The sequence below is a fragment of the Perca fluviatilis genome, chromosome 6 (assembly GCF_010015445.1).
Source record: "Perca fluviatilis chromosome 6, GENO_Pfluv_1.0, whole genome shotgun sequence".
Lineage (NCBI taxonomy): Eukaryota > Metazoa > Chordata > Actinopteri > Perciformes > Percidae > Perca > Perca fluviatilis.
In genome coordinates, this window is record NC_053117.1 from 21,708,292 (window position 1) to 21,722,002 (window position 13,711).

The 13,711-nt window shown below is 37.5% G+C and overlaps 1 protein-coding gene across 4 annotated transcripts in view; it reads left to right on the forward strand.

The window, feature by feature from the left end:
• The window catches only part of frmd3 (FERM domain containing 3), a 59,435-nt gene that overhangs the window by 16,142 nt on the left and 29,582 nt on the right, over positions 1–13,711 (forward strand). For 3 of the 4 annotated variants that reach the window (XM_039803506.1, XM_039803507.1, XM_039803508.1), the window contains exons 2-6: positions 1,537–1,641; positions 3,080–3,122; positions 6,280–6,361; positions 9,386–9,483; positions 11,854–11,977. In XM_039803506.1, the coding sequence (XP_039659440.1) occupies positions 1,537–1,641; positions 3,080–3,122; positions 6,280–6,361; positions 9,386–9,483; positions 11,854–11,977 (452 nt within the window). The remainder of the gene's footprint in view (positions 1–1,536; positions 1,642–3,079; positions 3,123–6,279; positions 6,362–9,385; positions 9,484–11,853; positions 11,978–13,711) is intronic. The other variant, XM_039803510.1, reaches the window with a different exon arrangement.

The following is a 13,711-nucleotide window of genomic DNA, read 5'->3' on the forward strand; positions in this document are numbered from 1 at the left end:
AACGGAGACAATTAAACCAAAGAGAAATGATGGTAGAATGTGAGAGAAAATATTTCCAAGTGTTGCTTTGTCTGAGTGTTGCTTTGTCTGAACAAAGTGCTCTTTCATTGTACATGCTGAAAATACTGATCAAATCTGATGTTCAAGACCTGTAGTTTGATGCACTGCCTGTCCAGGCAGAAGTGCTGGAAGTGTCCTTCTGCTGCGATCATTCAACTGAACAGTCAGCCGTTGTCAATCACTTACCCTATGGTGCATATCAGCTGCAAATGTCTGCACATAAAATTAGTGAACAAAGCTAATGAAGAGAAAAAAAACGGGGATGTTGGACATGCATGGCCTGATTATCAATAATTTCTATTCAATAGCATTTAACAGCAAACATGAAGCACCTTGAGTGCAAACAAAATGTGCAAAATGCTCCAGAGTCAATAAAGACAATCTGGATAGATCCCCCTGCAGTTAAAGTGTGTCAGGGACAAATCAGCCATGATAAGACTTTGTGTAGTTATATATGTAAAAAAAAGTGATCAGTTGCCATGGGGATTTGTCATGATTTACCGGCATACTGACATTATTGGTGATTGGCAGCTTTACATGTTATTTTACTGACAATATGTAGCCAAAGAGACAGCTGTGACTCTGTGTGTGTGTGTGTGTGTGTGTGTGTGTGTGTGTGTGTGCGTGTGTGTGTGCGTGCGTGTGTGCGTGCATGAGTGCTGCATGCGTTGATGTGGACGTTCATGTGTGTCTCCACACTGGAAGTAAATCACAACAAGGGCAAATAGACGATTTCCTACTGAATCAATCAGTCCTGCTTAACTGAGCACAGAATCCACCTCCATCAGCAGGTTGTAGAGCCGTTATAGGACACACACAAACACAAACACACACACAAACACACACACACAAATACACACACACACACACACACACACACGCACACACACTTGAGGTGATCTGCGACACATAAAATGGCATAATGACAATATAAGGAATGTTGAAAACTTAGTCAATAGTTAAGGAAGGTGAGCTTGGGAAGTGTATTTGTTTGAAGATTGGATAGACACACATATTTATTTTATTTTGTGTGTGTGCAAGCATAGTCACACCTTACATACATGTGAAAGTGTTGTTTTGTGCTCAGCTAACACTTTAGCATGATAATTCTTGTCTGTAAGTGATGAGTAGATATTGACTGAGGAGCAGGTAATAAATGCAGAGTGATTATTGATCTCCCTGTGTCTGCTCTGTTTATGAACTGCATATGGACTTAATGTAATGGCATGTTAGAAGGCTGAGTCTGGAATATGACCTCAGGAGATTATGTGGCCAAGAGACAACTACATGTGCATCACAGAAAAATTGGCCAAGAGGGGATTGTTTGCTGTGATTATGACACAGTGATGCAGCTGGGACGTTGGGATTTAGCATCATGGATGGAAAGATTAAAGATGTGTAGCGGATTCTGACTGGGCACAAAATAACATCCTGGATTTAAATTGTAATGTTTTTTATATGTATATGTCTTTACAGAGAGACACCAAAGGCCAGTTCCTGTTGGACCATGTGTGTAACCACTACAACCTACTTGAGAAAGACTACTTTGGTATTCGATATGTGGACCCCGAGAAACAGAGGGTAACTATCACACACACATGCAGAACAACCAAAAGCATTTGGGCTGCAACTCACAACTTTTTTATTGTTAAGCCTTTTTTTTTTTATATATATATATATTTATATTATATATGGATTAGTTGTGATGTTTTCAAAATGCTTGTTTTGTCGATCTAACAATCTATATGCAGTTTAAAATGATTAAAAACAGAGAAAAAGAGCAAATCCTCACATTTAGGAAGCTGGAATAAGCAAATGTTTGGCTTATTTAACAGTTGATAAAATGATTATCCAAAATGTTGACAATTGATGTTTTGTTGGTTAACTAATCGATGAATCGACTAACTGTTTCAGCAATGAAACTGAAGGACTTCAGTGATTTTATCTTATAGTTGTAAAATGTTGTATCTTAATGCATTTTTCTAGAAACTGATGATCGCACCTACTAACTAAGTCAGCATGGCCAAAATGGGATTGTTGCCGTCAGTACATTTTATTTCAAGTTCAGGTGATAAATAATAAGATCAATCTCCATATTTGAAACAGCCCAAACACAGAAGAGACCAATAACTTTGTCTTAACAGAAATGTAAAATGAGAAAGAAATAACAACAAGCAAGAGGTGTACTGTACAACACTAAAGGCCCAAGTACAATAGAGTGCAGTAAATAAAACCTTATAATAGAATGCATTCTCTTATTGGATAGGTGCAGTTGTTACACCAACTTTATATTGTAATAGATTTGATGTCCAAATGTGCCAAAGGGATGAAGGGTAAATAAGTTCTATTCCTTCAAATTGTCAGTAAAAAATAATGACTAGATACATCAAACAGTTTTGAGGGCTCAAAATTCATGTATACTCAGGAGTACAGGAAACTTCTCTTGTAGGCACCACTAAGCTTCCAGGTGAGCAGGGCGATGATGAAACAACATAATGAAACATCTTTGATTAAGTTAAGAAACATAACATTTGGTTTTTTTTCTGGTGTCGCCCATTATTAGAACATGATATGTTTTATGTATTATAAGCACAAATGTCAAGTCCATCCAGCAGGGTCAGAATAATCAGTTCTCTATATTGATGTTGATCTTTTTTTTTCAATCTATGAAAAAACTATATATCCAATGATATATTTAAATACATGTCATTTTCTGAATCAATTACCAAAAACAAGAAACAAGAAGAGATTTTTGATTTGGAATTGAAATTACCACTCAGTCAGTCAAAGTATGCAAGTGTATGGTTGTTTTTGTAAATGTTTACGTATGAGTATACATGTATGGGTGCATGCGTGTATATAGATAAACGTATAGTTTTATATTTTTATGATGTATAATCATGTATAGTCGATATTTATATATTTATTAATATAAATTCTGCTTTTATTCAGTTGTAAACTGTGCACATGAACTCTCTCTCTCTCTCTCTCTCTCTCTCTCTCTCTCTCTCTCTCTCAGCACTGGCTGGAGCCCAATAAGCCTGTGGTGAGGCAGATGAAGTGTAAGTGTCACTTATGCTCCCTCTGTATTTTTCTTTGTTTTGTAAAATGTGCATGTAAACAATGAGCAGAGTGTGGAATGCATGTGTGTGTATCCGTGTGTGCACATTCTTGTGTGTGTATTTGTGTATGTATGTGTTTTGGTAATGCCTCCCTTCTTCATGTGCTCAGTGTGAGGAGGTTAAGCTCTGCAACAAACAGACAACACCACAGGGACTTTGACACATACAGGGTCATGACATCATACACGCAACTGTGTTACAGCCACTGGCTATTCAAACAATTACAATTTGATATAATCTGATATCAGCATGTAGCCTGTTGTATGAAACATTTATTATGTGTGGTAATAAGGAAAAAAACATGTAAATACATTTGTTTTTCAAAATGGACAAATAGCATTTAGGAAATGCACTCATATACAAGTTTTAGGGCCCTATCATCCACTTTATCCCCAGGATACATTGTTCACATTTCCATTTGCCATGAGTAGTGACAGAGCCAGACAACACATGTATACAAATAGAGACACAATAAAGACAGACAAGGTGACACAGCAAACTGCCTGAGGGATAAAAAGGAAATAAACTAAGAAACAAAGTGAAATACACAGACATGGCAGGGGAGCACAAGCCAGACGACAGAGAACTCAATTGTCAAAAGAGGAAACACTCTGCCTTCAGTGGACAAGTTCACCAGTGACATGTTTCATGGATCAGCTAGCATTGATAGAATTATGGTTTTTATGGAAATTAATAAACACCAAGGCATGAGCCAGCGACATAGAGTGACCATCACCAATGAAGGGATGCAGACTTTATCTGAGCCCCGGTAAAGTTTGACTCTGGGAGCCGGGCAGGTGTCCTCTTGCATCTTGCACACCCACTTTCTGATATGACTCAGAAACATTTTGATGGTAATACTTTACTTAATAATTGAATGCAGGATAATAATTTTACATAACAAAGTATTTTTACACTGTGGTATTGCTAGTTTTTTTGTTTTTTATATATATATATATTTGCTAATACTTCTTCCACCACTGACTGTGACACAAGTAATGAAACAGCTGATCAGTATAGTTTCAAAAATGCTGACGTAATATCACATTGCAGTGAATTGTGAGATACACTATATTTCTAGAAGCAAATGTTTTATTCCCTTCCTGGAAAGGAGTAGCTGAAAGAACAAGGGAAGCTAAGTCTGCCTTTGCCTCATAAAATATTTACTGTAAACTAATTTTGCTTTGTCAGACACTTTTTATACAAAATCAAGAGGCAAACTTTTTTTTATTTAGAATCCAATTCACCTTGGTGTCCTCTACCTCTTCTTTTGCATTTTTACTTTTCTATCTAGTCTAGAAAATCGTCTTTTAATCTAATGGACTGATGCAAAATTCTGATGTTTACAGTTGAAACTGACGCCTTGCTGCAGAATTTCACAGGGTGATATTCGTTGGCTAATTACCTGTGCGATCAGAAAAACCGTGTCTGAAGTTAGCCCAACCTTTTAATGACTCTCCTGTTCTTTCTGTCCGTCTATACATTAATAAAGGAGTTATTAGCGGTGTGTTCTTCTTCATCAGAACATGTGCAAGAGGGAAGGCGGGGGAAGGATAAGACCAGTCAAAACTATAATGAGAGATGGACATGGAGGAAGAGAGAAAAAGGGGGGAAAAGAGTAATGAAGAGGAAATGTGTGGGGGGCTAATACAGAGGGGAGAGAGCGGAGACAGTGATAGATAATATAGCTAAAGGAAGAAATCTGATTAGGGAGAAACATACAGAAAAAAGGAGGATCTTGGAGAGAGTTTGAGATTAGAGAGGCTGACAGAGAGTAAAAGAAAAAAAAAGAGATGAGAGAAAAGGATGTAGGACGAGTGGTGAAAAGATCTGAGTCGTACTGACACATCAGTTCTCCCTGTGGCAGCATTTACTCTCAAAACAGGATGTGTGGCTTGTGATTTATTTTCTCTTTGTGCGTCTCAGTTTACATGCATATGCGTCACATTGTGTGCGTGCATATTATGTGCGTGCATATTATGTGCCAATTCACTTTCCCCTGAAACGTTTTTTTTTAAAGTATCTAGGTCCCTTAAGCTTGAGCAAAAAGCAGCTCAAATTCTTTGGGCACGGGTGGGAGAATTGCGTCTTTCATATTGCTCAGCATGTATTATGTAGATGTGTGCTGTTTTTCATAGCTAGATAATACCGCAGAGGATCGCGCCATTAAAGACAGAGTGGTGAGGGCACTCTGTTAAGATTTCTGGCCCCATGTTAGATGATACTCACTTTCTTCTTTCTTCTGCCATTTCCCTTTTTTCTTCTCTGTTTCTCAGTTTAAGGTTGATGCCCACTTTAGAATCACTGCCTATAGCAGATCAGATCATTTAGCATCTAATCCCAAAAAATGTCCAGTTGTCACTCCCTTGTTCCCTATGGTGTTTTTTTTCTTCCACTGTACCTATATATAAGAATTTGTAAGACTTGGTAAGCATTTTATCAGTACATGATTCATACAATAAAACTACACTGTAAATGGTGAATGATCGATCAATATTTGTGTCTGCACGTCATGCAAACTTCAATGAGTAAACTTTGCATGTTAATGTGTGTTTATATGCCATTTTGTGAGATCAGGGAGACCCCAGGAGGAAGTTTAAGCTACTGCTGCCGTTTGATCAGAGCCCCACATCACTGACTCTGTTTGTGTGTGTGTGTGTGTGTGTGTCTGTGTGTGTGTGTGTGTGAACATACATAAGTGTGTGCATACCAAGCATATTTAAATATCATTCAAACCCTACATTCTCTCCCGCAGTAACTAAAAAAAAAAAAGTACTTTATACATGTGTGTGTGTGTGTGTGTGTGTGTGTGTGATGAGTAATTACTGTAATTATCAAATGACTAATCAGTATTTTTCGTCTCCAACTTATTTTTCTCCTCAGTTTTAATCCTCATTGCTCTGCTCCCTTTCTGTCTTGCACTCATTCATTTAACTCTCTCTTCTCCTCTTTCATCTCCTCTCCTAATTAAAACCATCTACTTTTCTTCTCTCATCTTTCTCTTCTGCTTTCTCAAACTTCTGTCTCTACTCTATCATTTAACTCATTTTCTTCTCTAATTTATTCTCTCATCTTAACTTTCTTCTCTTGTCTCCAGCAGCTCAGCAGCCGTACACAATGTGTTTCCGGGTCAAGTTTTATCCCCACGAGCCTATTAAAATCAAGGAGGAGCTCACCAGGTAAAAACTAACACACACAATGGATGGTTTATGTTTATGATGGAGTAAGAAGGGAGGAATGGAGAAAGTGTAAAAAAGAACAAGACATGCATCTCTCTCTTTTCCTTGTTCGAGAGCAGCTTTATGACAACTACCATCTTGGTACTATTACCAAAATGTAATAGTTTGATGGTAATTTAAAAAAGCTGATTCTGGGACCTTTGGTTGGTTTTCTAACACTATCCAAGACCTGTTGAAAGAACAAAAATAACATGTAGGTAGATGAGAGCCACAGCAGATACTTATCTTTTGAAAAAGTCGTGTTATGTTGTCATTAAAAAATATTAATATCCCGACACATTATATGCAACTTTTTCCACCACAATTCCTATTGTAGGATTGTCTAATTTTTACCAAATTGCAGGGATCTATTTGCTTCTCTTTCTTTAGCCTTTAGCAAATAGATTCTTCCTAAATAGATTCAGGATTTAACTTTAACTAGTCTTTTACTTTTTCATTCATCCAACAATGTATTTTCCAGTGTGTGATGAGTGTTACAACATGGCTGCTGGCTATCACCTTACACCTTCTTTCAGGAAGAGCCTCTTTGTGATACATTGCACTGCCGATGCATTTATGCTCTTCATTAAAACAACCACAGGGCTCCTGGGTAGCTCACCTGGTTGAGTGTGCGCCCCATGTACAAGGGCTCAGATCTTGCCGCAGTGGTAGCGGGTTCGATTCCAATCTGCAGCCCTTTTTATCATAGTGTTATCATAGCCCACTGTGCTCCCTCAGGTGTATCTCCACATCTCTCAACTCATATTGGCTCAACCTTTATTACCTTAAGGTGTTCTTGTACATCATCAATGTCATTAAACTTCCCTCTTCTTTCCTCTCTGTTTCTTAGCTTCCTGTCCCTCAGCTTCTGTCTCTAGATTTTTCCTTTATCATCCTTTTTGACCCCACTCTCTTTCTATTTAAACAATTTGAAAGGACTCCATTTGTATGTGTCCATTTATTTTCATTAGCTTGTGTTAAAGAAAATCAACCTAATATCAGAGTCCTTAACTCTCTCTTCAACCATTAAACCACATTGCTGCTGAGTTGAGCTGAGTTTGGAAAGTTCAGAAGGAACTGCAGTCAGTGATGAAATCCAATGAAGTGCTCAATATCAAGCTTTTTTGGGATGGATTTTTTTTCATTGTCAAAATCCAAAAAACTAGTATGCTAATGTTGTGTGCTCCAGTTTGCAGGGTGTTATTTGAAGTCTGCCATTTTCCTCCTCAACTTTTCCCCCCAGTCTTATAACAGTAATCACATCCATATCATGTTATTCTGTATCAATGCCAACACAGAGAGTAGTATACTTTTTATGTATCGTGGCAGAAAGTGAAAGGGTTCCTAACATACAACAACTACTTCTCTATTACTCTGTATATTATATACAGTGTACTTGGAAATAGTGTTCTTTATTTATTTTCTTATACTTATTTCTTTATACCTTGTGTTTCCTTGTAAACGACATTCAGAGTGGAAGGCAAAGTAAGAATTTCATTGTACAGGGAAACTTGTTTTTAACTGTGCATATGACAATAAAGGCTTTGACTTTTTTCTACTGTAGTTTCCATGCATATTATATTATAGAAAGGGTTATTTTTAAATGTCAGCATTGAATGTCAGCCACGGTTTTATAGAATCGTCCAAAATTGACATTGACCTATTAACAATAATGTTGCAAAAAAAACAACAACTACAAAGTATGTATAGCTTCTGTTTTGATAAAGGTGAGCACTATCCCAGCGGTAAAAGTGTTCTGCATGGATGTAACCTGCTCTGTGATCCCATAGTGTGCAGTCAAAGCTGACCTACACAAATTAAACCTCATGCAGTAACTGAGAATGGAAATAATCAAACCAGAGAGTGGGAGAAGAATAGACAGAAGGAGAGAGGGAGAAAAGATGAGTGTTTCATTTTTCAAAGTAAGGTGCAGGGACATAAAAGGATTAAAATTAGAGAAGATGGAATACATTTTATGCATTTTGATATTATTACAGCTGATTCATTATATACTGTATTAATTGATTAAAGCAGAAACACAAGAGGAGTTACAGATGAAAGACTTCCTGTTACATAAAACAAGAAGAGTGTAATATATACTGTAACTGTAAAATCGAAACAAGAGTTCAGGGAAGGAAATAGAAGATGAGAAGACAGAGAGATGAGGAATCTCTGCATGCGACAAAGAAGTAAAAAGAAGAGTATTAAATTAAACACATCTGAGAAGGTCATGTAAATAAAGATAGCTGTGTTTTTTAGGCCAGTTTAAAGAACCTCCATGCGGCTGCAGACCTACTCTATAAATAAAACTATTAAGCTACAGCAGCAGGCTTTTCACTCCATTCAATTTTTCATGGTTTCCTTCTGTTGCTTGAGTCAGAAAACAAGTTTAATGAGTCAGTTGACTGTTGTGTGAGTCTCCTCTGGAACAGATGTCCACATAGTTTCAGCACCACTGTCAGTTTTGTCTCCTTGGTACCACGAGATAAATCAGCATGTCAGCATCATGCCTATACTTGCCTCTATTGTAGGCGTTTCCATAGTAACGACAGTACCAGTAGCTGCAGTATGATAGCTGTTACCATAGCAATGCTCTCTCTAATTGCCATAGTAACACAGCTAGATATTATGGATTCAAGGACTGAGATTGTTTTGGTTTTATGATTTTTACCATAAACCATCTGGAAATATATTTGGCAAGATAACATGAAGTTATGGTGATGAGACAACAGTATCAATTAGGCTCATTTAACAATATAAACACTAAACGCTTTGATGCAGTCAGGATAACCAATGGCGCACATCTACATGAGATCTTCTACATATTTCCTCAGTAGTGCAGACATTTTGCAGCCATGCATTGCCTTACTGTAGACCAAATAAAGTTTCAATTTAAGTAAGAAATGCAAAGCACATTTAGGTTAAGTAGCATTGTCAGTTTTTCTTCCTTTTTTAACTGTGTTTGTGTTGTGTCTGCGTGTCCAGGTATCTCCTGTACCTCCAGTTGAAGAGAGATATCTACCATGGTCGTCTCCTCTGTCCATTTGCTGAAGCTGCATATCTGGGAGCCTGCGTCATACAGGGTGAGGCCTAGTGACAACCAGTGGATTTAGTTTAAATTTAGTGATAGTGAACCTACTGGGGATTCAGCATGTTACAGTTGAATTCCTACTGACAATTATTATATTTTATTTTTTAGAAGTACACATGTATATGAGCAGGTTTTTCCTGTTTTCCCATAGCATTGGTGCATTTTCTCTACTTTGAACAAAGTACAAACATGAAATTGTGCAGTTTACAGTGGTTGATGTAAGGCAGGGCAAGTTTCTTTATATAGCACATTTCAGCAGCAAGGCAATTCAAAGGGTTTTACATAAAACATTAAAGAACAACTAAAAATCAATTAAAAACATTTGTTAAAGAGAATAGAAAATAAAACAAGCTAAAATACAATAAGACGTTGTGTATACATGAGTGATGGCCCGTGGCAGATTCAGCCTGCTTCTATCACAGTTTTAAATACTGTTATTTTAGTTTCAAAACAGTGTGTTCAGTATATAAACAGGATGTTACTGTAGTTTTTATAGGCCCATCATATTAAACTAACCTGCTTATCCCTCGTAAATATATTATTTTGATTTCTTTATATACTGTATGCATACATGGATACCTATGTGTTTCAGAGTTAGCTGGTAGTATGCAGTTTAGAATGATTGGTAAATATATGATTAGCCTATGCTAATCCAAGCAACACTATTTACTTATTTACTCTGACAATTTTAGCGTATTTTGTTTTTGTAATTTGAGGTAGGCTATTTTGTGTTAATTTTGTGAAATTTTATTAGGAGAATATTAGCAGGCTAACGTTAGCATTGTCGGTTGGTTCAGTTAGCTTCACAGTTACACTCACAGTTACATCTGCCAGTTACTGTGTGTAATTATTCAGTAGCAACTCATTTCTAAGTACGGACTAGTTTGTGTGGTGCAACGTGTATTGATTTAGTGATGTTTAACGTTATATCTCTACTTAGTTAAGACTTACGTCATAACTAGGCTTTGTCTGAAGGAAGAGAACCATTTGTCTGGTCTCTACCTCATTACCTGGCTACATTTAGTCATCAGACTGGTGTTCTTATCCTACATTTTAAAACACAGCAAGATGTAGGCTATGTATATTTTTTCTTCAGTTAATTAGCAGTAACAGTTTAATGTTGAATCACAGTGTGAAGCCACTTGCTTTAATATGGATTGAGAGTGGAAATAGCTGAGCTGTGTCATATATGAACCCCTCTGGCTGATACACAAATCTCTGAACTGTGCAAACACTCTGTGATTTGGCTCATATCCCCAGAGAGCAGAGTGTGACTGGCTGAGTTATCTCGACCCAGAGTGTGTCTGCAGCGTATCATTGGCTGCTCTGAGTAACGCGGGCAGGTCCCTGTCCCACTTTGTCAGGGTGTTGAATACAGAGCTAGAGAATAGGTTGAGGATTACTGTTTAATTAAACTCCAGGCATGGAGTTTAATTTCTGATTTAACCGTTATTATGACTCCTAATTAAGAATGTTTTTAAAGGAGAAAGTTGTCTGTTAGGGCTTTTTACTGGATTCAATAAGGGGAATGTTTATCTAAAAGGGTCATCAGGTGCTTATGAGTATATTCTCCTGTGGAAATAAAAAAAAATTATGCTAATATTATGCAGTTTTCGTCTGGGTTTGCGCAACCAGCTAATTTGCTGATGACACAAATTTTATGATTTTAAAGGAATAGTTTGACACTTTGGGAAATATGCTTATTCTCTCTGGTGGAGATTTTAGATGAGAAGTTTGATACCACTCGCTCACATCTGTTCTACTCCAAACAGCTAGTTAGCATAGCATTAAGACTGGAAGCAGGGGGAAACAGCTGGCTCTGACCAAAGGTTAAAAAAAATCCACCAAAAGCTTACTAATAACAGGCTATATTTCTTTTGTGTAATCCGTACAAAAAACAAAGATTATTTTATGTGCCAGGCTATTTTCTGTCTCTAAGCTGTCACCGGGCAACCGATAGAGATTCAAGGAGGGTACTGCTCCTGAACAAAAATTAGTCTGGCATTTAACGTAAAACGTTTTTACATTTCAGTTTTTGTACGCATTAAACAAACGAGAAACAATGTGTTAATTATTGAGCTTTAGAGGTGTTTGTAAGCAGATTTTGTTATCTTCAGACAGAGCCAGGCTAGCTGTTTTCCAGTTTCCAGTCTAGGCTAAGCTAAGATAACCGACTGCTTGCTCCAGCTTCATATTTACCGTACAGACAGCAGAGTGGTATCAATCTTTTTAACTCTCTACCGTAAAGCAAATTATTTCTCAAAATGGTAAACGTTAAAACAGATATTGCATACACATGTTCTAAACAGTTGGACCTGTTTTTTTAGACCGTTGTCACACTGACATCACCCTCTGTCTTCAGCTGAGCTCGGGGACTACGACCCAGAGGAGCACCCGTCAGACTACATTAGAGACTTCAAGCTGTTCCCTAAACAATCCCTCAAACTGGAGAGGAAGATTATGGAAATACACAAGAACGAGCTCAGGTAAAACAGATGTGTGTGCATGGGTTTGTGTGTGCTTGGTGGGGTTGTTTGTTGTCTGGAGCAAACATCAGTTTACTGTTTGATTTCGATGACAGGCATGGATGCTCACTCCTGTGATCTGTCTTTTTAAAACAGGCTGCTGAGACAATTTTCTAGTGCAGACAATAAAGCGCTTTCTGTTGTTCAGGCTCGAGGCAAAATTTGATGATACCTAGAGATTTGTGCTGGTAGCATTGCAGATGGTATTTCAGTTGAAAGTAAATATAAACTGAAATTAATTTGCGGAGGAATAAGCATGAATTATTTATTTCCATCTTAGTTTGGACACCTTGCTAATACTTTTTTCAGAATTTACATTTTGATGAAAATCAACCTTACAGGATGAATGGAGTAAAATGATCGGAACCTACTTGATCAGAGGCCCTGCTTTTGGGTCCCCCTGAATACTGAAGACACTATATATATCTATAAACCCTGGCATGTTCTTTTGTTTGAGGAGAAAAGTTGGATGTTGAATAAATTACAATACGAGGAAACAGCTGAATTAAAAGAAGAGGAGCTTAATTCAGAGTTTGCTTCATAAATATAATTGTGAAGGTGAATATGTTTAAATTCATTATAATTGAAACCGATACGCCACATTCTTAGTCTTAGTCTTCTCTGCACGGACAGAATACATTCCTGAATCATAAGATCACATAAAGACAGTATAATCTATACATAATACACCTCCCTTGGGTTTATTTGTATCATCGTTGCAGCTCCTGATTGATGTTGTTGGGTTTGTGACCGTCACGCTTACAGCGATTATAGAAACATCAAAGACAAATCCTTAATTTCCCACAGCACAGAGGCAGATGATGCCAAATGCCCTCGGTCTGCCCCGATGGGTCTGACGGACAGGATTAACAGCATGTAGATTACCACTGAGCCGTAGAAAGACACTTCAGGTGATTTACAAATGGGGTTGGGTGCACTGTGTATGTCTGTGAGTTGTATTTTCAAGCAGTTATTTAATCGGTTTAACATTTTACTCTGTGTGCATACAGACAGATGTATTTGTGTACAATTATATTGTTGATTTATTTGTCTGGTGTCAGTATGAGTATCAGCATACATCACTCACTTTCTCGACTTTGCAGCACAAATGAGCAAATAAAGCTTCCCACTGAACACTTTGGCTCTGTTAATATGTCTGTTTCTGCAAAATATTAATGATGAAACAGAATAGAGATAAATAGATAAAGATAGAGATACTTTATTCTTCCCGAAGGAAATGAAGGTGTCCAATACCTTATACACATCTTATACACATCATGCATACACATAGTCACACAGACAATATGACATCCACGCACACATACATACTACATACTACGGTGTGGAAAAAGTGTGGAAAAAATGCAGAAAGGTGCAATGGTATCATAGTACAATCAGTCCAGTCCAGGGTAGTTTATGTGTATGTATAAAGGCATCCAGATGAAGGCATGGTACAAGGGCAGTGTGCAGAGCAGACTTAAACACTTAAGTAAATCCCCCCTCAATATCACAACAATATCCATCTCAGGCACATTGGTATCTCCCCTCACTTTCTCTAAAGGATGGACGCTGAGAAACCATTTTTGACACATGGAGGAACAATGCAAAATGTGTCTTCAATGTCTCCTCTCCTCTCCTCTCCTCTCCTCTCCTCTCCTCTCCTCTCCTCTTCTCTCATCTCATCTCATCTCCTCT